This window comes from Fringilla coelebs, assembly GCF_963513975.1.
Source record: "Fringilla coelebs genome assembly, chromosome: 2".
NCBI classification, from domain to species: domain Eukaryota; kingdom Metazoa; phylum Chordata; class Aves; order Passeriformes; family Fringillidae; genus Fringilla; species Fringilla coelebs.
Genome location: NC_140029.1, coordinates 17,194,835 through 17,222,151, shown reverse-complemented (window position 1 = coordinate 17,222,151; position 27,317 = coordinate 17,194,835). Strand labels below are relative to the sequence as shown.

The 27,317-nt window shown below is 39.3% G+C and overlaps 1 protein-coding gene across 1 annotated transcript in view; it reads left to right on the top strand.

Annotated features, from left to right (window-relative positions):
- Nucleotides 1-27,317, top strand: part of REPS2 (RALBP1 associated Eps domain containing 2) — a gene marked incomplete at its 5' end in the record, with an annotated part of 91,279 nt that overhangs the window by 48,665 nt on the left and 15,297 nt on the right. The window contains 6 exons of the mRNA XM_084226278.1: nt 1,129-1,217; nt 4,181-4,250; nt 6,122-6,187; nt 10,510-10,552; nt 13,470-13,606; nt 24,743-24,807. Of these exons, the coding sequence (XP_084082404.1) occupies nt 1,129-1,217; nt 4,181-4,250; nt 6,122-6,187; nt 10,510-10,552; nt 13,470-13,606; nt 24,743-24,807 (470 nt within the window). The remainder of the gene's footprint in view (nt 1-1,128; nt 1,218-4,180; nt 4,251-6,121; nt 6,188-10,509; nt 10,553-13,469; nt 13,607-24,742; nt 24,808-27,317) is intronic.

The following is a 27,317-nucleotide window of genomic DNA, read 5'->3' as shown; positions in this document are numbered from 1 at the left end:
TTTTGGCTTCTTAAGACTCCAAAGAAGAATACAGTTTTTCACTAGGTTGCTGCATTAGTTTCAGATTGAGGCATAATTTGGTTCAATTCAAGTATTTGTATCTAATAAGAGTGCTGTTAAACCTTCAAATAAAATTACTTGTAGCAGAAAAGCATTTAAGAATGCATTAATCTTGCTAGTTTTATGGCTCGTACCATAAACTACAAGCACAACTGGTCCAAATGCTATTCTGGCACAGCTCCATTGACAATTTGACCCACCACCTTCTTTTTGGAAACTTTTTATTAAAACTAATTTGCAAAATCTCAAAAGCTATTTGCCCTGTGTGTAACCCACTGTACTGTAAATCAAGACGGATTTCCAAGAGCTTAATTTATTGAGATTAAATAAATGCTAGCCAAAATCTAGAAATGTGGTTGTTCTGCCTTTTAATATATTGATCTTTAAAAAAAGATGTTTTCCAGCTCATAAAACAGATTTATCTCAGAGGAGCTAATCCCAGAGTGATACCAGCAGAAGGACCTGAGCTTGTGGGATAGAAATTCGCTTTTTGTGAATATTCCTTTGAGAAGTTAGATGTGATTTTTTTTTCCCTTTTTTTTTCCTCTGCTCTCAATGTTGTTTAGTTGAAGGTGGTATGTACTACAGCATCCACAGCGTTTAGTGCTTTGCTTTCTGCTGGCCTTCAATTTTAGAATATAATGTAGATTCTACTATACTTTTCAATACTCAAAAAGTCAAAATTGCAGCTGAAGGTAATGTAAGTACCTTTAACATTGCTAAGAGAATAAGATAAAAACTAAAGGATATTTGATACTGGACTGGGAGAAGATAACATTTCTTCAAATTTCATCATTATTTCTACAACAGAAGTTATGCAAACTATCCCTTTCATGATACTGACTTACTTAAGATGCAAGATACAAAGATTTTCTTCATGGTGTTTGGCATCCATGTCTTATGGATTAGGTCTGAGATGTAGCAATGAAGAGCAAATTTTTCTAGAACAGGTTTCTAAAAAGTATATATTAACCAAAGACTTGGTGTGTCTCTCTGTTTGGCTTTGGGTTGTTTTTTGTTGGTTTGGGGTTTTTTTACGTTTTTCTTTTCTTTTTCTTTTCCCTGCAGCTTGTTTGAAGCCCTGTTGTGCACTGTTTGACTCTTATTCTGAGCCCTTGCCAAGCAGTCAGCAGACTCGGGACTTCAGTCGGGCAGAGGTGAGAAGGTGTAAGCTGGGTCCTTACCTTGCAGAGGGGAGGGGCTGCACCAGCTTCACAGAGGCTGTGCTATGTGAGCAGCAGGGCTGTGAGTCTCTGAGAGGACTTGAGGAGTCTCTAAGCCTCTTATTAAGCCATTTCAAACCCCCAGCTCAGCCATTTTTTCTGTGTATGGAAAGGGCTGACAGGCTTTTCAAGAGATACTCCCACATCAGAGTTCACAGTAAGCACTGAGGGACTTGTGAGATGCTGAAATCTTCAGAGAAATAGGCTCTGCCTGCTGGTGTCCTGCAGGGTGGCTGCAGGAGGGGCAGTGGGGCACAGGGGCCATGTTCAGGTGAAGTATCTGCTCACTCTGAATTGGTTGAAAATATGAGGCTTCAGCACAGACCTAGAATCATAAAATCATGTAGTTTGGAAAAGGCTTCCAAGATCATAAATTCCAACTGTTAGCCCAGCACTGCCTTCTTTCAGATAGTTTTAAAAGAGCAATAAAGTCATCCCCGAGCATCCTTTTCTCCAGGATAAACAAGCCCAGCTCCCTCAGGCACTCCTGTGCTCCAGACCCTCCACCGGCTCCGTTACTCTTCCTTGAACACACACCAATGTCCTTTCTTGCAGCGAGGAGCCCACAGCTGAACACAGTAGGTTTGTTTGGATGGAACAGGGGCTTTGACTAGATATCCAGAGGTCCCTTGCAAACCCAACTATTGTATGATGTCATGAAGTCTTCTGCAAGCAAAACTGAATTTAGGAGAAGAGTTTAACACTGAGGTTAAAATCCCAAACTTTTAAAGACCCTATGGAGCTGAACTAATCATGGCCACTAAGTTGTGCCTGAATATTGCAATTCTCAATTTATGTGCTGTGGGATTTAAAGGTTTAGTGTTAAGGTAGTAAATCAAGTGGCAGACTGGCTGCTGGAACCAGCCCTTCTGACACTCTTCCAAGTTTAAAAATAATGGTGTGTCATGGCAGCTCAGCAAGGCTGTTCTCCAGCTATTTCCTCCCAGTGCCTTGCTCTGGGGAGTCCCTGGGTCAGAACCCAGCTGCTCCCTCGTCAAATCCATCTTGGTGGTGGTACCACCAAACAGAACCTCCTAAGCTTCTAGGGAGTATTGTTCACTTTGGGCAATGCTGCAGCCAGCAGGTTGAGCACCCAGTGTATCTTCTGGAACTGTTAAAATACATGTTGTATGCCTGGGAAGTGTTGCTCATCCTACAGCAGCTTGGCCAAAGCACAGCAGCCATGCTGGGCTTCAGAAGCAGCAGTGCAGATCTGGTAGTGCAGGGTGCTGGTATGTTGGCAGCGTGGGCAGGTCCTTTACCAGAATCACCTAATCCCTTGTTTATGGCCTTATTTTGGGTGGCTTGCAACCTAAAATATAAAAGAAGATACAGATATAATATAGAATTAGATTATATTTGAAATGTAAACAAATATATGATTATGTATCTTTCATGTACATAATTTAAAAGCTTCAGTTTACATTGTCCAAGATAATGGACTTCAAAATCTCCTCGAAAGTGATTTGAGAATAATTTTGACTTGATTTTTTTTGTTCAACTTATGTTTTTACATTCAGAATTAATACACCGAATGAATATAATTTGGAAGGTCAGTAATTCATCTTCCATTCATCTCCCTCAGTGGGAAGTGAAGCAATTCACTGTTGAAATTTGAAACTTGGCTACTAGAGGAATTATACTTTAGATACTTGATCACTACATTAAAAATATTATCAATGCAATCTGTTATGCATTACCTCCACGTCTTTTTAAATTTCCACTTATCATCCATTCAGGCTATTTAATTTCATTTCAGATGCCTGTTTTTTGTGACTGCTGAATTACAATACTGCAATAAAATAGAAGCAGTTCCTGAATGCATTCATAGAGAAAGTAATGGCACGAGACACGTCACTTGCATGCTAGGCTCTGTTAAACTTGAAAAACACACCAAGGCTGCTGATATTATGCTTGGGAGTGCATGGGTGACTGATTTCTGTTTACCAAGGAAGTTTTGTCTTCAGTTTGCCTTTTTAACTCAAGTTTCTTGTCTCCCACTCTCCTTTGGTTCTTTTCTGCAAGGTTTCTCACTGCCAAAATCCTAAAGTTAAAACATGCATAAAATGATTGGCTGGGGTTCCTCTGGGCTCCCTCAGAAATGTCATGCTCACAGTTCATTGAAATCTAGGTTTCTCAATTCATTTGTTTAGGCCAAATTTATTTCAGAACATTTTCAGGCCCAACTTCTTCCATACTCCCTGGGCAAAAAACAACATCACTTAATATTCAGAGAAGTTTAGGGTTTCTGATGTTTACTTGAACATTTGGTTGCAGAGAGTATTCTTGTTCTTACAGATAATAGAGGTAGAATTTGTTCCAGCAAAGGCTTCAAGAACAATTCATGCCTATAAGTTGCTGCTGAAATAACAGAAAATCAAAGAATAAGACTGGGGAGAAATTCCCTGTTTTCCTATCAAAGGCTTGAATGGGCCTCCAACAGACTTGCTAATGAAATTTGTTTTTCCCATCTCCATGACTGCAAGTTGAAAGAAAAGAGTAGTTCAAGGATCAGCCACATCAGCCAGGAGCCTTTAAAGCATAAGCATCAGGCTCTGCAGTACAGCCTGAGTTCTGGTTAGAGAGACTTTTCTCATAGAGCCTGGAGAAGCTCTCATCTACCCTTACACAGGTGTTATATATGGCTCTGTTGAGAGAAGTCTCTCTTTTCATACAGTCCTTATCTCCTTCAGTTGTTCACTGTTGAAGTGCTCCTTTAACTAATTTCTGGTGTGGAGCTGCTGTACCTTGAAAAGTAGAGTTATATTGTCTTTCTATAGGTCCTCAATTCTTCTTTATCTAATAAAGAAATTGTAGTGCAAGAGCAAATGTCACCAATATTTGTGTTGATCTGTGTCCTTAAATATTTGACTATGGAACAAATCTTCTATCTTTAGAAGTCATCAGCTGAAGAGGTACCTGAAAACTCTGCCCTATTACAAGATGGAAAGAAAGATGACAAGCAAGGTATTCAAATAAATAACTTTTTTTTCCATTAGGGATTAAATTTTGTGTGTTTTTAGTAAGCCCCTATGTTTGCTGGGTGTGTGTAATTTCTAAGCTGGCTGTGTGTTGCTAAAGATTTAAAGAGAAAGCTCACCGCAGCTGAGTTGAAGACAAATAAATGGAAGGGTTTACTTTAAAATTAGTTCTATCACGTGTGAATGATATGAAATACACCTTCTAAAATATGTCTAGCCCTAAGGCAATTAATGTTGTGCTTCTTACTTAAAATTTTAATTGTTATCAGGAATTTTTTAAGAGTAAAGATTACACTGTGCCAAATTTTCAATTTCCTTTTTTGCAAGAAACACCAACACTTCAAAATCAGTTTTTAGTCCTATTAGAAAAAAAAAGAATCCCTGTATTTTCTTGCAAAACAAAAGTTTTAGTCAAATTGGACTGAAAAAATTCATTGATTCATTCATTTCAATAGACATCCATCAGCAGCAAGTCATGTGAAATTGAAGTGATCTTTCTCTTTTTACTGCAGTAGCTTTTACGGCTTCCAGAATTGGCACTGGATCATCACACAGCCATTCATTTCCTTTTATAATCCCTTTTCCCAATTCTTACTTGCTGTCCCTCTGTTGTAGAAGCAAAACAGTTGTGGGTATTCTGTTGCCTGATTCTGCAGATTATGTATGAATTAAAATAAAAAATATCTCGGCCTCCCAGATGTCCACACGTTAAGGTTGCATCAGAGCTATGAGACTTGGTAGTCCACATTCCTGATTCACCTTCCACACTCAGGTGTGACAGAGTTTGACAGATTCCCAGTGTTCCCTTTTCAAAGAAAGTTTGTCAAGGGTTGACAGGTGTTTGTAAAACATTTTGACATGTCAGCATATTCCAAGAAATCAGTGTTTTGTTGGCAAAGTTTGTTTTGTTGTAAAATGTATAATGAACCAGAGGAGGACTTAAACCTTGAAGGTTATTGCTGTGAATTGTCTTGGGAGGATTTACTTCTTACTAAGGGAATATTTTTTCCCTGTTCAGATGATGAAGTTGTGCTTTGATTTTTGTGGCTGACCTATTAAGTCACATGGGAACCTGTTTTGAGACCTGCGGTCCTCCTTCAGGGCTGAAGATATGCTGTATTTATGACACAGATTGCTGCCTTTTCAGCCAAAGAACAAATACTTTTGTTCTACCTGTTATTACTCTTCTGACAAACATGAGGACAGATCACTCTCCTAGTGATCTGTCAAGAACCTGCAGTTCAGGGCAGTAGAAGCAAATTTTCCTGCATTTTCAAAAGTATCAAAATAAATTAGCTTCACTTTGGTTACAATGAAGGTAAATTTGGAAGATAATGTAAACTGAACTGGGTTACAAGACCCAAAACTTTTCCCACATGTTTTGGTTGATAAAGGCAGATCATGGAGCATGTAATGTTGGAAGGGACATCTGGTTCAACCTCCTTGCTAAAGCAGGCTCATTCTGCAAGAGGAGAGATTTCATTCCAAGGGTCATTTAACACTGAGTGTCACAGTTCATCAAAACACACTATGGTGCATTAAAAACTCCATTAGAAAGGATGTAAAGGGGAATGTGGAAGGGGAATAAGCACTGAACTCCACAAATTCTCAAAATTTGAGATTATTTGGGAACTTGAGCATAGGTCTTTCTTTCTGGTCTTGACTTTTGTGCTCTTGGAAATTGTTAGTTGAGTACTTCAGTTTTCTGAGAGTATTTGGCTACTTTTCAAGTATGTTTGGCGTTATAAGAGGTCTAATACCAGTTTAGGTGTTCCTTTCTCAGACCTGATACTTCTAGATTTTACCCACACATACTTAAAGTAATTATCCTTTCTTTTTTCATTTTTTTTTCTTAAGCTGTTAAAGTAAGCACTACTCTCAAAACTATACCAAAGGAATTTCAGCACTTGACTGTGAAGGCAGGTAAGGAAAAAATTGCCATGTGTTACTTGCATGAGAATTTTGATCAAGTATTTCTATATCACAGTAAGCCTAAATTAGTGTAACTTGATTAATTTTTGAAAGAACTTTTTGCTCTTGTACTAATTTCCTATTGATATTAGCATTTACCTCATAATGACTACTATTTGTCAGATTATTAATTACCTTTCCAGGCTGTCGGAAGGTTTTCTTGCTTTCTTTCCCTCATTGTTAGTGTATGGCTTCTTCCTGTGTGGAAAAGGTTTTAAGCTGTTTTAAAGATTCTGAAGTTCTCCTGTTCCACAAGCAAGATGCAAGAGCATGAATTTTGTACTTCTTGGTAAAAATTCATCTAAAGTATAGAATAACTATGTAATGTTTTGGTAACTATTCTGAAATTACCTGTTTCTTTGTGAAAGCTCAGCATTCCTATATTGTGTCAGGGAGTTACAGGACAGAGAGCCTTTGGAAACACAGACCTTGAGGCACTTAAGACACTGATGCAAGCTTTTGATTCAGGGTTTGTTTCTTTGTTGAAACCACTCCTGATTTTTCTCTCTCTAGCTCCAAAGTACACTCCTTGTTCCCGTCATTCTGGAAAATGTTATTTTTGGAACAGCATATGTCAAAATTACTTATTTGCTCCAGAAACTTCCCCTGCATTCAGTTCAGTTCATCAGACCTCCCTTGCCTTCCTTTTTACTGATCTCTTTCTATAGTGGTAAGAATGTCTGTAATCCCTCCCTGGTCCCAGTCAAGCTAAAATCTTGCTTTCTCTTCCTTTTGCATGAATGTTTTTTCTCATGAAGATATCCTTGATTAAGAAAATGGACCCCACACGTCTGTCACAGCAGTTTTGTCTTATAGCTGGATTTATTCATGGCTGCTCAACAGCTGCATGCCTCATTTCCCAAATCTTTTTTTCTTGGCTTCTTCCCAAAGACTTGGAAGCTGCCAGATTTGCTATCTTCAGCTTCTATTCTCAAAAGATTGCTGCTTCTCCTTTATACACACTCACACACACACAGACAAGCACACACACACACACTCTTGTACATCCCTCTCAGGGAAAGGAGAAGGTGGTTGCATGACTTTTTGTTCTGTTCTCCTTCACCTGGTTTAGCCCAGGAGCACAGGAGAGTTTTACTTTCAGTTCAGCAATTCTGTCTTTAGTACATTTAGGGAAAAAAACTCACTGTCACCTGCACATCTCCTTTCTCTGTGTCTTTAATCTTCTGGTCAGGGAGTCTTCCCCATGCTGCTGTGCTCTCCAACAGTTGCTGTGTTTCTATACCAAGGGGCGCAGTGGCAAAATTTCACTCCATCATCGTGGCTCCTGTCCCTGCAGGGTTCCACTCTTGCTGTGCTGCTCATTGAGGATTTGAGCCAGCACATTCTCAGGTTGCATGCTACAACTGGTGTGAAAAGTAAAAATGTTTATCTATCCAGTCGAGTAGATGCAGCACAGTAATTGAGTGGTTGTTTCAGAATCAGTCACCGTTCTGAAAGGTCATTGTAATCATTAACCTCCAGCATGAAAACTCATTTGGGATGAAGTGAGAGAAATTCTACATGCTTCTTTGGTTATTCATTTAGGCTGTTTATGTAAACTCAGGAAAGATGATAGTCTGTGAAAGTTTTCTTTGCCATCAGAAGGTCTGGAAATTTGAAATCAGTACAAACTTTATATGCTCAGCATTCTGAATATCTAGCCAGTTTATTTAGACTCCTCAGTGCAGGATCATTGTTGATCTTAGCCTTTTAAAGGATTGAGGGCCAAATTTCCAAGCATTTAAATTGTAAATTTCTCCCTAGATGACCAATAAGAGATGAGTCCTTGATGTTGACTAGTGGGGAATGCTTTGGTTTTTTCCTTAAGCCTTTCATCTTTTTCAACACAATTTTTCAACCTGATCTTAAGCCTGTAAAACAAGGAGGCAGCTGTTGAGTATAAGATGTTAGGCTACAGTTAAAAGTTACCACATCAGTGTCCTTCAAAATGTTAAAATGAAGTTGTCTTGCAAGAGGGCTGCAGGAGCAGCTCAACACCCAAACCAGGAACTTCACACCCTCTTTAATTACTGCAGACCAAGCTGCTCATTCCGTCAGGCTCTGCTACTCCAGGAATTGTACAAACTTTTCAATAATCAATGTAAATTATTTAATCAACAGGTCTAACTTATCCATTTCATGAAAGTTAGGCTTGTGTAAGCATAGCAATAAAAATATGGAAAACTTGTGAACTGGATAAATAGTTCTGTGTCATCTTGAATGATTTTTTCATGTATGTGTATAAAACTGCACCTCAGACATGAAGTGTGCACACACTAAATGTACCAAAATAGCTGCATGTTTCTTGGAAATCCTGCCACAATTCTTTCTATGTCCTGATAATGAACTACCTGCTTCATAGTATTTTTTGTATTATGCCACTTCTTTTGAAAGGAAAGCTAACTCTGGGTATTCTGTAATTGTAGCCTTGAATTTCCTACTTTTTCAAAAGCTTAAAAAGAAAATCCTTGGCGGTGACATTCTATTGCTATCATTTTTTATTAGTAGTTGTTTTGGAATTCTCTCTTCCTTACGTGGTTTCCTGTTTACCTCAACAGGATGTCCTTGGAGAGTTTGAATGTCACTTTTACCTATGGGTTTTTTATTTGAAAGGCTTTCTAGAATAGAATTACAGTCTCCATAAGAAAAGGAAAATTTAAAGAGTCTTAAACATGGTTTAGCTTGGAAAGGATTTATACTTCCTATTTCTAAGTGGCATATTTAATAATTGTGCATGTAATTTAATAATCAGCAATTTCAGCATTGGAAAATTGGGTCATATGGCTGTAGGGAAGCAGTGTCTGAAGTTGTATTCTCTGGGAGTTTGACACAGAGAGAGGGAGGAGGATTATCACCACTGCATATTTTAATATTAATTCCCTCTCCCTTCTTTAGTTGCTAGGAAGAGTTTGTTGCAGAGAAATCTGGAATGACTGTGAACCAGTTTGGTGATGACAATCTACTGGAACTTGGTTTTTAAGTGGTCACTGCCAGCTGCAGTGGGGTTTATTCTGTCCAAAACACCAACTAGCTCTGCATGATCCTAAAAGCAGTTCCTTTTATGAAGAGCTGTTGTGTGGCTGTACATGTGCCATATGCTGCTTCTTGTCTTCTGTGAGCCTAAAGCCTCCTATGGATGGTCTGTGCAGTAGTACAGAGCAAGCCATTAAAAGCTCAGTATTTGCCAGCTGCTGCCACAGGCAGCTCCTGCTCTCTGGTTTGGAGGATCCATTGTATTCTCAGGTAGTGCTCTGTGGTAGCTGATGATAAATGCTCTGTTGTAGCTGGTGATAAATGTCTGACTTGAAAGTAGGCATATATCTAAAGGGAGCTAGAAATTCTGACAATTATTTTTTTTCCCAACCTACTTTGTTTCTCTTGAGTGTTGTACCTTGACAGTAGACTGAGAAAAATACAAGGATTCACTTTGTATGTGCACTGGGATCATTGATGCTGCTGTAATACCTTAAGGATATCTCAGTGGGAAGAATTTGAAAGCAATTGTTCAAATATGTTTTCTCAAAATTATCTGATTCTAGTAAGGAGAGTAACAGAAAAGACAGTGTAAAGCAAGGAACAGCCTCAAGGAATTACCTAGAGATGGTAATTCAGCACTGTTGTTTTCCTATCACATAAAACCTGCATGTGGCAGGATATTTGGAATTCATCCAAATAACAGAAACCCATTTTTACATTAATGGAAATATGTTTGATCAATATTTAGTCAATATTTAGACTTAAAGGCTTTCTTCTTTCAAATACCTTTTGTTCCTAAGGTCAAAACAGTCTCAACGTGACATGTTAGTATTTTGTAATGGATGATGTACATTTATACTAATTAGTTGAAGTATTTAGGAAGGACATAACCCTTTGTGCTTTTGGAAGTAGACAAGTAATAGATTAAGAATTCTGGACTAAGAACAAGATGTTTACTATAAAAAGTTCATGTTGTTCCTTATGTTGCTGTATCACAGCTACATCCATGACTACAGGTCAGAGCTATCAAACCTATTCCTCTTCCTGTATTCTGGTAAGCAAATTGAAAAGGTGAAGCTCTCACTATATGTTGGCTTTTGAATTCTTAGGACATTCACACACTACAAAAACAGAGGGGAAGGAGAAGTGAAAATCAATCCCCATTGCTCATGTGAGATGAGTATATTCTCACATCCACATTTGCAACACTCACATGTTTTAATGGACACTGATTCTGAAGCTAATGACATTTTTTTAAAATATGATGTTTTAGCAGTTCTTTTTTCTTTTCTTTCCAGCTGCTCAAGAACCTAATGCACTCAGAGCCAGACCACGATCCAGGTACTGCTTTCACTTCTGTTTCAGGAAAAGGCATATGTTCCTCTAGTGTTAGATACCAGGCATGAGAACCGGTGCTGGATTTTTTTTTTCTAAATTGGTGTTGTGCTGGAAGTACAGCTCAGATCAGACAGATTTACCAGAAGGAATCTGTAAGCTATAGACCCTACATGAATACTGTGCTAGGGCCCCATGATCTCTGGTCATAAGGTGCTGGAAGTTTTGCCTATCTGCCCAGCCCTGCTGCCTTGTCAGGGGGGTGACTGCCTCCAGCCCAGCCCCAGGGGTGTTGTGGCAGGAGAGCTGGGGCCACCCCATTGCAGGGAACCCCTCAGCAGTTCCGTGCTCTTGCAACCTGCACAGTGGTTTCAGATGGAGGGAGGCACTGCATGTTCAAATGGAGGGAGGCACTGCAGAAACAGCAGTAGTGGCTCAGCTCTCGGCTGTGGGTGAGTGAATTCTTTTATTGGCATCCATGTGCTTGGCTATGGTTGGTTGGTGTGTGATGGAAGGACTTCAGGACTGTTGTGTGCTAGAAGTGACACCTGCTGAATTTGGGTGTTTGAAAGAAAAAGGAAGCCTGTGCCAGACAACATTGTATATAAAGGGTTTACATCTTGGATTGGTTGTCACATACTGGTGTATAGCCATATTGTTAATTCACCTTAAACTTTTTCTTTTTGGTGCTAGGTAGAGGGCTCTGCTTGGAATTTTTTTGCTTGGGTAATGAGAGTATAATCAGAAGCTGTCTGCTTACAGTCTTGTCAAAGCCTGCTAGTAAGAGAGGATCAGCTATAAGCATGGTGATTGAGGATTGAAATCCTCTGTTCTTAGGACCTATATTTGGGAAGGCTGAAGTGCCTTGTGTGCTGTTTTTCTGCTGCTAGCCAAAGTGTTTTAGTTTCTGCAGAGTTTTAAATTTTCTTGCTGTGTTACTAACTTGCAAATATGCAAAAAATGTGCACAAATATATAGAACACTAAATGCTTAAACAAGCTCAGAAAAAGAATGTGACTGCTCTGTCACACGTGGCTGTCTCACATCTGACTGTATGTCAGTGCTTCTTCAATGCAGAAGTTAAGACTAAAGGTGCTTGAGCACATCCTTGAACTCAGACCTGCTGTGCTTGTTGGAAATGGGATGAAATACCATAGAGAGATTTATTTTTCTCTTTGAAGAATGATTGGGATGTTAGGAAAAAATGTGTATTAATGGACTTCAAAACCAGATTGGAATATATTCAGTAACTGAGAAAACAAATAAAAACAGTGACAGAATTTGTGATGTGAAAAGTAAATCTGGTAAACTGGTGGTGATAATGAACAAGTAGAATTGTTGGTGGCTCCTCTCGTGGGTCCTAAATTTTCTGATTCAGAGGGTGAGGAGGACTCTGACAGTCCTGTTAGAGAAAGAAGGAAATCAGGAAGTCTTGTCTCAAGCAGAACCAGAACAAGAGGGTGAAATAAATCAGTGATTCAGGCTCCTTTAAGAAAAATTGTGGGACTGCTGGGAAAGCCATATATGTGCATGTTCTGTTTACTAACTGTGAGTTACTGACTTTGAAACAGGATGTTGCATCTCATTGTAGCAATCCAAATGATATGCATAGTATTATTAAATCTCTGATGACGACACATAACCCCAGCTGGGGAGATACAGAAGTTTGGTTAGAAATTTGTTTATTTATGAAGAAAAAAAAAGAGTTGTTCTAGAAAAAGCAAAGGAAGGACTGAGTAGGAGAAAAGTTGAGGAGCTAGATCAGAAAACTGGGGGAAGAGGAATATCAACTCCTGATAAACCTCTCCCTAAAGAAGATCTTGAATGGGATTTGAATGAAGATGTTGGATTAAAAGGAGTAAAAGTTTTGATTTTATATGGAATTCATAATGGAGTGGAAAAACATAGGAGTCTTGCAAAGTTGTGTGAGGTAAAGCAGGGAGACAGAATCTCCCTTAGCTTTTCATAATTGTGTGAAGGGGCTCCTAAATGGACAAACTTGGACCTGGAGAGTGAAAACAATAGGATATTGCTCAATATGTTCTTAATTGGACAGCTGGCACTGGATATTAGGAACCTGTTTGGCAAAAAAAAAAGGTCCATTTGTCATTAGTGGGAGTTATTTCTGTTTTACCCAAATGTGCTTTTGGTCTTGCCTTGACATGCAGTATGACAGTAAGTTGCCAGTGCTCATTTTGGACAGAGTCTTGGTCTTGCTTGGTCTTGGTTTTTCTAAATTCATAACTACAAAAGCTGAAAAAATGGAACAGTATTTGGCAAAAGCAGAATTGTTAGCAAATTCATCACACCACATTGAGATTAATGTGCTGTAGGAGGGCCTGGAAAGAGGTACTGAGCCATGTATTTGACCAGTTGTAGTCACTTTGGAGCCATTCAGTTTTCCTGGATTTTGTGCAATTTGGTGACTGTTTCCTATGGAAAATTTATTCTAACAGTTAAAAATTTATTCTACTAGTGAGAATATCACAAATTACAAAATGCATACTTGCAAGAGGTAGGTTGAATCTATACCCATATAAACACTACCCTAGCAGCTGGGGAAGGCAACAGACACTCCAAGGGGTGTATGTGGGGAATTTTACTTTGGTTTATTCAGAATAGTTGCTACAATTATCCTGCTGGCAAAGTTACATAAGAAGGCCTCAAGCTGTGTTACAAAAAGCCTTAAAAAATACTAGCCCTGCAAGCATGACTCATTCCTTTCTCTGCATGCTTAGGTCCCTCTGTTGTCAAATAAATCTGTGTTGTTATAAGAGGAAGCTCTTAGTCAATAGGGCAAGGAATTTCCACCATGAACCTGACTTCTGGTCAGTGCAATTTTAGCTACTATTCACTACAGTTTTTTAAAACTAATTTTTGAAATAAAATATTTTCTGGTTTTCCCCAACATGTTTTTCCTTAGGTCTTATTCTAGCACATCAATAGAAGATGCCATGAAAAAGGGAGAAGAGCCACCTACTCCACCTCCAAGGCCACAAAAATCACATTCCAGAGCTTCCTCTTTGGATCTGAACAAAATATTTCAGCAAAATACACAAGGTAAAGTTTGCTTCCTTTGCTCCTTCTGTGACCATTCAGATTAGCTGCGTGCTTGGCAACTTGATCTGTTTGCAGAAATGCTTGGCAATATGTACAAATGCTGGCCTTTGCTGCAGACAGTAATGCACTGCAGAGCAGGAGTTCTGCTTGTGCACTTGCTCGTGTTACGTCGCCACGGAGGGGAGGAATCACTGTTTCTATAATTAAGGTGATTATAATGTTTTCTGGCACAGTAATGGGAAGCTTAACATATGGTAGTCTGTCATCACTGACTGTTTATAACTAGTCTGGCTGTTTAGACAACTCTCATCAGTAACTAGAGTATAATTGATTTTTATTACTTTTTTTTTTGTTCAGAAGCAGGGAGAAAACCCTTAATGTTTAAACTGGGAGAAAGAAAGCAAACATTTTTGATGTTAAAGTCTTAACATATGCGTGAGAACAATCAGAAGCTGCTTTGAGTTTAAAAAAGGTTAATTTCTTTTGACGTGGGTGCATGTTGAGGGGAGAGAAAGAAAATGTAGACTAGTAGCTGGGGTGAACTGAAAGAAAATGGCTTTCAGCACGTTACCCTTTGAGTGTGCCTCTTGCCTGGAAGTGGGAAGAGGAGCTGTTTGTTCAGGGCAGCAGTCACCCAGCGTGGCTGTGCTTCAGCAGGGTCCTTGAGGCAGACCAGAGGTTTGTGTGCTGCACACCAATCATCTGACTCAAGGACCAGCTTAAACACAGTCATGCTTATGCTTCAGAAGAAAGCCAAGGTTTGACTGTGTCAAGGAATGTTTAACTGGGCTCTCTAATGTGGTTCTTGGAGTAGAAAAGAGTTTACCTCTTGCTATATGCGACTTTTTTGTGCAAACACTAGAGGGAATTCAAGAATCCTGCTATGTGTGCTGATCCTGGAACTCGATAGGAATAAACTTTTTTTCTGCCTTGCACAGAGGAGTAATTCTTTATCTTGGTTCCTATTGAGGGATTTGGTGCCTCTAATTTTGATTTTGTCATACATCAAAATAAAACCACAAACGAAGCCAAGTGCACATTTTCTACTGCAGCAAATCTTCTTGGAATCCAGATAACAAATATAACTGGAAGGAAATTGGAAAGAAATAAACTTGGTTTAAATTTCGCTTGGAACACAAATGAAAGCAGAGTGTAAATTCTTGAAGAAGTAATTCTGTGAATAAAAATGAACATCTTGTTTTTGATGTTCATTAATTAGTTAATTTTGAAAGTCACAAAGTGGTTTCTTTTAGGGAAGTTAACAAACTGTGTGTAGTTTTGAGTACCACAATATAAAAAAAGACATTAAGCCATTAGAGAGTGTTCAGAGGAGGGGGCTGCAAGGATGATGAAGGGTCTGGAGGTGAAGCCAAATGAGGAGCAGCTGAGGTGGCTTGGTTTGTCCAGCCCTGAGGAGACTGAGGGGAGGCATCCTTGCAGTCTGCAACTTCCTCATGAGGGGAAGTGGAAGGGCAGGCATTGATCTTCTCTCTGTGGTGACCAGTGGGGCAGGACCTGATGGAATGGTCTGAAGTTGTGTCAGGGGAGGTTTATGTTGGATATCAGGAAAAGGTTCTTCACCCAGAGAGTGGTTGGGCACTGGAACAGGCTCCCCAGGGAAGTGGTCACAGCACCAAGCCTGAGTGTGAGAAGCATGTGGACAATGCTCTCAGGCACATGGTGTGACTTGGGGCATCCTGTGTAGGGCCAGGAGTTGGATTTGATTATCTTGGTGGGTCTTTTCCAGCTTAGGATATTCTATGCTTCTGTGTATATCCAGCATGACTAGAATAATCCTGGTTTAATGCATTAGTTTTTGTCCTACTAATTCTAGTTCAGAAAGAATTGTAGTTAGGGGAGATTGGTGGATAATCTGCTTCCAGACTCACAAAGGAATGCTCATTAGTACTGAGTTTTGTTTTCAGTTCCACATAGGTCATGTTGATCTATAGGTATCATTTCTTTCATTGTAAAACCATCTGTACTTTGAAGTATTTGTTTTGTTTATTTCCATTTTAAAGGGCAGAAAAAAAAATACTTCAAGTAAATTCAGTTAAAGACTGTGGTGAATCCCTGTTGTGGGCACTGGATTTTTTAGTTTGTTTTTTGTTCTTTCTTTACTGCTGCTATATCATGTTTGTCATCATCTTATGGCCAGTCATCATCTTTCTCCTGGCCAGTATACACAGAATATTTACCTGTGATGGCTGGGATGTCCAGCAATGGATTAGCCATAAAAATGTGCTTTAAAATTGTTGCATTGGGAGGTAACTGGACTGGAAGAAGGCACCTTCATTCATACTTCATAGCTGCACTTTTTTGGGTTGCTGCAACGAGTGTTACACAGGACAGACATAAAAAAGCATGAGAACTTATTGAAAAGCACCCCTTTCTGAAATATCCAAATGAGTTTCTGTTAAGAGACAGAAATCTCTTCTGTTTTTGTTTTTATTCATGTAGTCTTTATGTTAGCATCTGAGAAAAATCCTGTGCTGCTACATTCTCAATGTATTTCTCTTTGTTCAATGTGTAATCTCTGGCATTTGGCCTGTGTTCATGTTAAGAAAATACTTGGCTAGAGTTTATGCATTCCTGGAAGGACAACAGCAGGTTTTAAGTAGAAACAAAAATGTCATTTTAAATGCATACATGACCTAGTTTACTTCTTCATTTCTCCCCTAGCCCAGACTCTAGTCAGATACAAGCCAAGAGCTCCCAGAGTAAGACTGGGTATTGAGGGGGCCAAAACTGGGGCAGCTCAGAGCCCAGAGATCCTGCAGCAGAGCTCCAGCCACCTTCTAGCCTCAACAGCAGCAGTAAGCTAGAGTCTGTCTTGGGGAGACTCCAGGGCTGGGGCAAGTCTCAGTTTGAGCGTTAAAACCTGAAAATGCATCCATTGTCTTCTGATGTTTTGTTCAGTTCTGTTTGCTACCCATGACAGCCAATACAGAATTTACTTCTGGGCAGTGACAACAGTCTGAGTCTTGTTGGATTCACACAGTTCCCTCTGAAATACGTTTTATTTCCCACTTAGTTTCATTTCTGAGTCACATAACTACTTTTAATTAACAGTTCTGTTGAACAAAGGATACTTGTTAGGAACAGAGAATTTGCTTTGATGAAATGACAAGCTTGTCATAAACAGTGTAGTGTTATCTGAAAGCAGATTGAACAAAACAGCCATATAACTATTTAGAAATGCATTTTTGACTGGAGGTTTTCAGCACTCATTTGCTTTGGAAACTCACCTCCTGCTGTGGCTGTCCCTGTGGTGAAGAACACGTGGAATGCAGGCACCATTTTTTACGTCGGCTTTTAAGGAAACACTCACTGTAGCTTGGATTCTCTGTTGCTGGGGTGCTGGTTTCAGCCAGCAACAAGGGGCTAATATTTTGGGGGTTTTTCTTCCTTTTAAAATGTGAGGTGTTAAGTTCCACACTTGATCAGGTTGAAACACAGCAAGCATTTTATTTCAAGTGCAGTATTTTCTGTCCCAAATGACTACAGTCAGATCTGTAAACTGTACTTAGCATTGCTGGGCTAGTGATGGCTGCCAGACAAGTAAACGTCCTGTTTGTTCTAATTTGGTGTTCACAGGAAAGGAACAAGGGAATAGAATTTATTGGTGTGCATCAGCATTCCCATCAGTGATATAAGTGTGTCCCCACATCACTCCTGTATTCCTTCACATACGTGTTTCCAAGCAGTTTGAAGTGGTACTTGTATCATAAGGACTCTATCAGTACAATTGCCTTCCTGCACCCTCTCATTTTCATTAGTGCTAAAGGAAGACTGTTCAGCATCACGTTTTACCCTCTTTTTCATACCTTTGAAGAAGACTTTTCATTACTTCTTTACTTCATCAGACTTCCATTCAATTAGCTTATCCTTTCCTTGAGCTTACAGACTTGGCAGGTTTTGTTTGCCAAGTGTGGAGATTTGTGAATAGTTAATGTATATTGAGATGTCTTAGCTTTTTTATATTTGCCTAAGTCAAATTCTTTGGATTTCTGAATGATTTTAAGTCTACATGTAAAATGAAACAGTTCATAACTGTGTAGGAAAGAGGGTTTTGAGAATTAAAATTATTGTTGCTGTGGTGTCATAGATGTTTTGACACAAACAAGCCCAAACAGTAACCATAATACTGTTGTCCCAGTTGTTTTCAGGAATATCTTTTCAGCTAGATGTCTTTTTAGCTTAGTGAGCCAAATGCAAGTGACTTTCCTTTTTGTGTACATGAAACTGAATACAAAAAACCCTGCAAAACTTAACCTAGATAAGCATGATTACGGTATTATCTTCTGTATTCTTTTATCCTTAATTGTATTTGCTAGGAAATGTCTGTGCCCATTGAGGTTAGCTGTCTGAAAGATGTAGTTGCTAAAGACAAGCTATTAATGGGTGGTGCAGTTATGTTTTTGTATTACCAAAAGTACAGATTTCTTAAAAATTTTATTTGAAAGCCAAAGTGACAAGGGGAAACTTAGAAAAGTAATGTTCTTTTTTTAAGGCTTAATTTAATTAAGTAATGCATTTTCAGGACTCTCTCCTCTCATTGCTCTTACATTAGTATTGATTTAGTAAAATCCAGCTATTTTCTTGGGATTTTGTTTGTGCTTTAATACTGTACTGTCTTGCATATTACTGTGTTGTGCTTATTAGTCAGAACATTAAGCATTAAATTAGGAAGATGAAAATTTACTTTTGAAGGACTTTTATTTTATAGGAAAGATAATGGCAAATACCTTCACCAAATATGACATTTCACAAATTATTGTTTGCATAGTGCACAAGAACTCTAATATTGCAAGCTTCATCAAGTGAGAAGTGTAGAGTCACGTGAGTGGTTGTAAGAGTTGAGACAAATTTAAATTAAAAATGTCTTATACATAGAGCAGAGAGAACACAAAATTGAGCTGTTATTTGTATTTTTCTCTATAAATTACATTTTAAAGAATAAGTGCTGCAGAAATACTTTCTAGAATTATAAAATTTTTTTTTTTTTTTGGGACTCAGCCCCTGATCTGGTACTGGAGCTGTTGGCATTTGCTAGTTCTGTTCCCTATTAGAATATATTTGATTACTGAACTGAACTTATTCTGAATAAAACATTCATATCTTCCTTCTGATTTGAATGGGAGAGTTTTGTGCCTGTCAGCCTTTTAGAATTTCTTATGAAGGATTCATATGTTTACAACTATGTATCTTCTTTGCCCAACTGGACAAGAACATAATTAAGGTTAAATAAAATGGAGAAAATAGAGAGGATATATATGGATGAATAGTTATTGCATGTTAGGATTCTGATGGGGTAAAGTATTTTTGCATTTTTAGATTTTTATGTATATCTCTACGGGCTGAGTCTGGACAATACTTTCTGGGATGATTCTTACCAGCCTTTGAAGTGTAGCTGCTATTTTTACAATTTATGTGAAATAATTGAACTTTTAAAAACTTTTATTTTCATGTTTATCTAAGCATAGCTCTTTCAGGGATTGAGGAATGATTTGCAGTCTATTTTCATCCTGTTGCAGGTTGTTAAAAATTAAATTTTAATCCAAAAACTCTTCCACAGAAAATTGTGAAGGTTGAAATGTTCTTGACTAGCCCTACCAGCCCCACTGACCTTTTTTATGATCCCACGGGGGTTACTCTGTTCTGTGAAAAAATGCTCATCCGTCATGGAACAGCTTTATAGGTTCAACAAGATAGGATCTGCTGTGTCTCATGTGAAACAGGGGTCACGGTGCCTCCCTTGTGGGGAAGACCCTGGAGATGTCCCCAAGAAGTGTGTGAGCTGCAGGAGGGACCAGAGGGGCGATTCCTGGCAGCCCCCTGCTTTTCCTGGCTCCCATGTGCCTGTTCTGAGTGTGTCCACTCAGAGTCTGGGCCCATGGGATCCTTAAGAACAATATAAGGGCAAGATGCTCTTATAGCATCTTGGAAGTGGTCACAGATGGAACCTCCAGCTCTACCCCCCAGGTCTCCAGAAGGGAGAAGCTCTGGCAACATGATCTGTAGGAAGTAGGTGGAGGGACTGTGCCTCCCTGTGGGGGGAGAATGAAGCTAAAGGGGAAGTGAGACAGAACAAAATATTGGATAGTTTTGTTTAAGGGCAAAGGGAGGAGAGAGAGACAGTCCCCAGATAGAAATACACAGAAAAGGAAAGGGTTAGAGAAAACACTAACTAAAATTAAATGGTTTAAGGAAAATGAGGGACAGGGAGGTAAAAATAGAGATGTTGTGGATATATGACATTAAGCAGAAAATAGATGTTTAAAAAAATCTGTTTTACAGAATTTCAGAATATTTACAGAATTTCAGAATTACAGAATATTTACAAAAAATATTTTGCTTGTTTGATTTGGAAGTGACCCATCAGATACATTAGCACACAATGTCTTAAATGGTCACACCTGTGAGTTTATAGTGCAAAAACATTAATTACTTAAGGCCTGGCTATATCTCTTCCTAATTACTTTGAAAGTACGTGGATAATTTTCCACTCACCTAAGGTACAAATAACATTCTGTATGGTTAGCACATGAAACAGACCTGTAGCAAGAGTGTGTGTTTCTAACATCAGGTGTGTGCATCATTTGCTGTGACACAAGAAACTGCTGGCTGAGCAGGTTCCCAAAACTGACTGTCAGAAGAGAGGTCAGTCTGCTACTGGCAATGCTTTCTACAGCATTTCTACAAACCTAGTAGCAAAGTTAATGTCAGGAGTCTAAAACAGGTTTGGGTTTTTTTGCAATGCTGTTACGTTCTGAGGAGACATTAGCAAGAATTATTGGAACAGATCCCTGGATCAGTGGTATTTCACAACCACCTTACTATAATCCTTTATTAAATTTATATTCCTGGCCACAGCTTTACAATTTTTTTTGTTTGGGGTTTTTGGTTTGTTAGTTTGTTTTTTTTTTTCATAGCAGTGAGAATTAATAAATCAGATCTCTTGAGAAATGGTTATTTCACAATCACTTACTAATGCTCCTGTCAGGAATATAAATAAATGAATTTGTGCAGAGAATGGTGTCAGTGTTAGGGGATAACCAAGTACTAAATTCACTGAACAAGAACAGAAGTTCAATAAGAAGGAGGTAAACAGAAACCAACTTAGACACAGAACTTCTCTGTGCTCTGGCTTTGGCAACAGAAGTAGGAAAACTATCTCAAAAACCTCTCCAGAATAGTGGAAGGGTGAAAATGCTGTCTTTCTTGAGGAACCAAAGCCTTAGGTAGCTGGGAATAGAATAGTAGTAGAAGAATAATTTATTCTGTTCGCTTATCTCTTTGAGCTGATTGCAGTATCTTACTCCCTTTACTTCCTGATGAAATTAATAGGTTGGTGTTTCATTAAACCTGCTCTGGGAGGTCAGGACTCTGAAGCCGCATAACTGATGGAAATCTACTGTGCAACCAGCCTCTCCTTTGATCCAACATTACTGTAGCATCCACTTGAAAAATGCCAAATACATCAGCCAGACTCTCTTTTGACTTGAGATGAGGTCAGTCTCGATCCTAGGCAGGATCTTGTTTCAGTTTGGTCTGCAAGGTACAAAATGGCCCTTGACCCTGGAAAAGCACCCTTCCCTTCTTTCAGGAGACTGCTTACATATGTATTCAATTCAGATGGGAACGAGGGTGTACATTTTTTCCACCCAAAGTTTAACTTGTCCGAGGTGATATTCAAGCTAAAGTGATAGACATCTCAAACTAAGATGTCGTCCACATCTAGGGAATTAATATTAAATATCTGACGTGGAAATATTTCAGGAAATGTAGTTTTATATGCTGCTGTTCCCATATTAATTTTCAAAAATAGCAGGCATCCAGCAGCTCAGTGTATTATGGCAGTTTTTTCTTCAATACTGAAAACCAAGAGCTTAAGTGCATGTCATTGGGTAAGAGAAGTACTCTTATATTGCTCCTAAGGATCCCATGGGCCCAGACTCATTCATCCTAGTTTTGGGATTCTCCACTGCTGCTGTATCTGGTGACTTAAAGACCTACTTCCATAGGTTTGTGTGGGCTGTTACAACTTCTAGTTTTCTTTCATCCTCTCTACCTGCATCAAATAAGTAAAGGAGCTATCTGAGTCGTTGCTAGGATAGTCACTTTTCACTGCCACAAATAATGATTAAGTGTTGAGTGTTGTTGTCTGCTAGGGAGGCTGGAGGCAGAGTGGTCAGATAAGATGGCATGACCAGTTCTCAGGGTATACAATTGCAGCCTGCTGTTTGTTTTAAAATATTAATCTACCTTCTGATTGGAAAACCTGTTTTTTTAATCTGGTGTGGTGTCATGTTAGTACTATCAGACCTTTGTGGTTGCCAAAATAGGGCAGAAGAGTGGTCTTGGAAAGTTTCCATGCAGATAATCTGTCTTAAAATGTAAACATGCTGAGTAAAGAGCCATGATTCTTGAACTGAGAACACTGTCTTTGTGGGAGTGACTAGTGCATGAAAATGCTGTCAGAATACTGTGATAAGGACACTTAAATCTATTTTACTGGTACCTGCATGGGCTTTCCACAGTGCTCTCTGTAGGATTTGCCTTTTATGATGGGGCTTTGAGCAGTCTGATCTAGGGGAAAATGTCCCTGCTCATGACAGGGGGGTTGGATTGAGCTGATCTCCAAGGTCCCTTCCAGCCCGGACTGTTCATGATTCTGTGGCTCAGCCTGGTTTGAATGCCATCAAGAGGACCTGTGCAAGGCCCATCCAGCTCCCTGGGCTTCTGCACAGGGTGAAAAGATCAGGGACATCAGCTTCTCCAATCTCTTGAGGTGTGCACCTGGAAACACGACATTTGTCTGTTTGCTGCTCGGCCCCAGAGTACTTGCTTTTATTTTGGAAACAGACGGCCCCCCCCCTGTATTTGTGTTTGCTCTGAGGTAAGTGGTGCTGCCACCTCTGACAGCAGGAGCCGATCTGTGCTGGGCACTGTCCCAGGAAGGAGAGAAGAGCCCTATTCCAGGCCATTCTGGAATAGCTGGAGAGTACAAGTCACCTGCCAAAGCACATGAAAACCCACGAGTGTCTGCTCTTACTGCCCTCTTTTAGGATAGTAACACCAGAGAAGGCTGAAGCCTGGGGCTTTTTTTTTTAAGTTGTTAACAAGTCCTCCAAAGTCAGCTTACTTTTGCTAGTAATTGTGCTCACGTAAGCAAGATTTCCCTCTAACAACAGGCCAAAGATCTTCTGCAACAGCAGGAATTCTATGAATATTTCATGAGTAGCTTAAGCTAGAATTTTTAGGATTAAAAAGAGGAAACTGGGTCAAATGCACATGTTGTAAGAATCTAACTTCTTTAATGCTAGATTCATATATGTTGCATTTTGAAAGCTGAAGAAGGTTTTGTGTGGTGATGTGGTTTTTTTTCATTGGTCTATTTTATGGAACAATTACTCTTCCCTTTAGAATTTTGTGGGCCAAATCCCAAAAGACTCATGGAGTTTCACAGTATCTCCAATGACTTCAGGAGATGCTTTTCCAGCATGTGGTGTCTGAGTTGGATGTTGTTTTCAAATACTGTCACAAGCCAAAGCCACTGTCAGTACCCAGATAAATGAAGTAATAACCTGAAGTTCAGATTAAAGGAAAGGAAAGTTTCTTCCTTTCTAAAGATCAGTTGCATGGGAGAGATGGAGAATGTAGTTACCACATCATGCCGTTATTGCAATGGCCTTGTGAACAGAACTAATTAAATGCAAGAGAAAGATCCTGATGACTGTTTCTTCAAATCTTTCTTACACCTCTAGGTGTGTTAGTGGCTCCCTGGCATAACTTCTGTTTTAGTTGTTTTAACTTTCTCTTTGGTATTGTGTGCCATATTAGGCTTTATTTTATAAGATACAGGAGATGATGAAGCAGGAAATGGAAAATCCCACCAGTGTATTATAAGTCTCTGGAGGTGTAAATAATCAATATGACTGTTCTCAATGTTTTCACACACAGTTTTACTCTCATATCATAATTATCTGTAATGGTTGGTATCTTTTTTCTTATTATTTTCAGCCATGTAGACATTTTTAGATTTGGTGTATAAAATATGTAAATGGCTAAGCTATAAGACAGCTCTTAATGGTCTTTGTGGTCTTTTTAAAATATGTATGGAAATAGAAAGTGTATACATGTAATTGATTGCATAGCATTATTGTGGTAAAGAGCATTTCCAAGTTGAGTACTGTTGGAGGTTTTTTGTTACACAAAAATACACCAGTGCGAGATGGACTGTCTGGTGTCTTTGCCAGAGCAAGTGCTGAGCATTCAGTGCAACAGGAGCTTGGGGAGGGTAACCCAGTTAGTCCTGGTTGATGTCTCTGTGCCAGCCTCTCTGTCCTCCTCTCTGCCTCCTCACAGTTGCCTTTGGAAGCTGTCATCTATCCTGTAGTTTTGTCCCAAATGGGTTTTAGCTATTTTAAGGAAACTAAAAATTACAGTGTTGCAGCGACATAATGATTACCCTCCCTTTTGCTGGCCAACATTATGTTGTCTTACAGGGGCTTGATAAAACTGTTAGGATTTGTCTTCCTCCTCCATCTGAAATACCTCTATAGAGTAATAGCATGCAAATACAAAGTATAAAACCAAAGAAATGGATTTCTTTTTGGTTGATTTAGGCTTTTGTGCTATGAATTCTGTGGCAGATGTTTTCTTTTTAAGGCTGTACTCTATCAGGGAGTGTGTTTTATCCAAAATGAATGCTAGTGTCTACGTTGGGTGCTTAAGTGTCACTTTTAAGAAGGGCAGTAGTTTTAATGACAAAGATCAAAGTCCAGAGAACAAGTGGACCCTGTTTCTGGGCTTCTTTGACTGGAATTGGACTGCTTTACCTACAGGTTTTGTGTCTGACTGGCTTCTTTCTCTGCTTTTTATTGTAACATTTGGGGGTTTACAGCAATTAAATCACTACTCATTCACTACTCATGAGGTTATTTCAAACAAGCTTTTGCTCAATAAAGATCAAGTTTGGGCTTTGTTATTAAATCTTATATACTGCCTCTTCACTAGGAGGAATTTCCACTTATCCTGGAAATTAATTCTGGGTTTATTTGGAATTAAATTACAGTAGTTTGGTTTGGATGGGGTTTTTTATCATCATCTTCTTCTTTTCCCACTCTTCAGCTGTGAGGTCTGGCTGGCTGCCCCCACCACCACCTGCACTACCCCCTCGACCTTCTGTATCTCAGGTATGGACAAAGCTTTCGTTCTTTGCTGTGTGTTACTTGTTTATTTATGTTACCATTGCAGTGGTTAGCACCAGTTGGCTTGGACACAGCGGTTGTTCCTGCTTCCAAGTTAATGAAAATCTGCAGTTTGCAGTTCCATGTCCTCCTTCCTGTGTCTGTCTGGCCAGTGTGTTGAAGTGTCACATTACAGACTAATTAAACCTCTTTGCAGTGGAGCTTACATACACCTGCTAACTTTTATTTACCTAACTGTAAATGAAAGGCTAGCAGAGTTAGTCTACTAAAATGAGTTTCATGCCTGAAGACATGGGCTTGATACCTGCTGTTGCTATTTGCTTCCTGAGCTTCAAAACCACTGAGGGCATCTGCTAAGGGAACCGTGGCATGGAAATGTGTATTGCACCCATGGGCTTAAAAAAATAATGCTGAAAGGAAGCAAATGCCATGTCAGTTATGTTGTTAAGTTTCACACCATTAGTGGTGTGCTTTTATTTTGCATTTTGGGTGAGTTTTTTGGGGTTTTTTTTAGAGCATGACACAACTACAGCACAACACAAAATCATGCATGTCTGCATCAAGGTAGTTATTTGCCTTTCAGGAAATCATGGAGGATCACAATATTTTTCTGTGCTGTTGGCTGTGTTAAGTCCTAGGCACAATATGCTTCATGTATTGCTCCTTTAGGTTAAGTGTATGATAGGAAACAAATCCACTGGGGATCTGACAGCCCTTACATACAAAAAGGTGGTGAGATCCCTTCTGTAGGCTGTAATGGTCATTGCTTGAGCTGTGGATCTACCCTTAAGAGTGTGCTGTTGAGCATCTCTTACTGCACAGTGCTTATGATAGAAATGATTAGAGGCTTGTTGCCACACACAGGGCTCCATCAGCAGCTTGTTGTGCTCTCCTTCTCCCCATCCCTTACTAGTAGTTTCTGCTTTGAGGGCTGTAGAACACTCTGGTTTGAGCTTGCATGTTTCACCAGCCAGGATGGCATTAGCCATGCTGCTACCAGCACACGCCCCTTAGTGCTCCCATCACATTCCTGCTTTGTCTGACCCAAAGAGAGAGCAGAGCAGTCTTTCCCTCTGGCTTCCCCAGATCCCACAGCACAGCTCCCTACCTCCCAGCCGTGTGCCTGCAGCAGTTGCTGCTGCAACCTATGCCAGCCCTCCTGCCACTGCTGCAGTTCCCATAGTGCAGTGCAAGCCCTCTTGCTGCCCTTGGGAAAAGCACTAAAGACAACAAATCCTGTTCTCAGAGAACAAAACCATTGGTTTCAAGCAAGGTTCTGTTAATTGTCCATTTTCTTATCCCGTGATCAGGTTGTGTTTCCTTAGCAGGGGAGTGACAACTTAATTTGTTTATGCATGTTCAGCAGCTTCCTAAACAAATACTGAACCAAGTGCTCATCCTACATCGGGACATGCAGAATACAGCACCCTCCTAAAATGATAAACACAAGAAGATTCTCATGTAGAATTTTTGATCCAGTCCTCTCCATTACAAAGGTCTGGTTTCTAAAAGGAGAAAAAAAAAGAGTGGTTTCTCTGTCTTCTCAGTAATGAATATGCAGCTGATGCTTTGCTAACATGTATCACTTACATTTACTTAATTTATTTCTGATACTATTTAAAGATATTGACTCAAACATCAAAATACTATTGTATTCATGTCTCTCAAAACTGTATCTAAAACCAGTTCTTGAAAGCATATACACTTCATGCTCATCACATTGTTTATTTTTTCCCCAAGCATGCCTTTCTGTGATAAAGGTAACAGAGAGTAGAGAAGTTTGTGTGATGGGGTCATAATTCAGCTGAGCTGACCTTTGCAAATATCATGTAAGCAATAGTGAGCATATGGATTACCATAGTCCAGTGGGGCCCTTGATTTAAAGAGCACAGAGAAGTTGGAGGAAGGGATCTGCTGTCAAAGCTGAGACAGGATCAAGACCTGAAGAAAAGCCATGAGGCTGAAATTGCATGTTCAGCTTTTTCTTATTTCAAGATTTACCAAACTGTCCTTAAATTTCTGTTTTAACTTATTTTTCAACAACGTTATTGAAAATCATATTTTAGTGTCATTTTGCTATACTCCTGCAGTTAAGCACTGTTAATGACAAATGTAGCTTGGAAGTGAAGCAAACCCTGCATATTTCAGATGGCTGTGCACCTTAAAGTATGCTCATGATATGATTATTTTGGCTTAGCTTTGGAAATCAGTTGATGGAAGAGGAGAGGGAAATAATTTCTTTCTGAGACCTATGGTTTTCTATGGATGACTGAGAAGCAGATTGAACCAGCTGGCTCTTCAGAGTGAGATTAAAGGGCTCATGGGATGTGAAGACCAAAATGCATAAAAGAGAGGTACCCAGGGGTAGGTGTTACATTTCAGTGGATCACAAGTCCAGAATATAGAAATGGTGCCTTGACTTTGCTCCTATGTTGCAGTGCTTTTTAGTAGAATTTATTTCAGCCTTTAGGAAAACATTATTTTTCCTGTCAGAA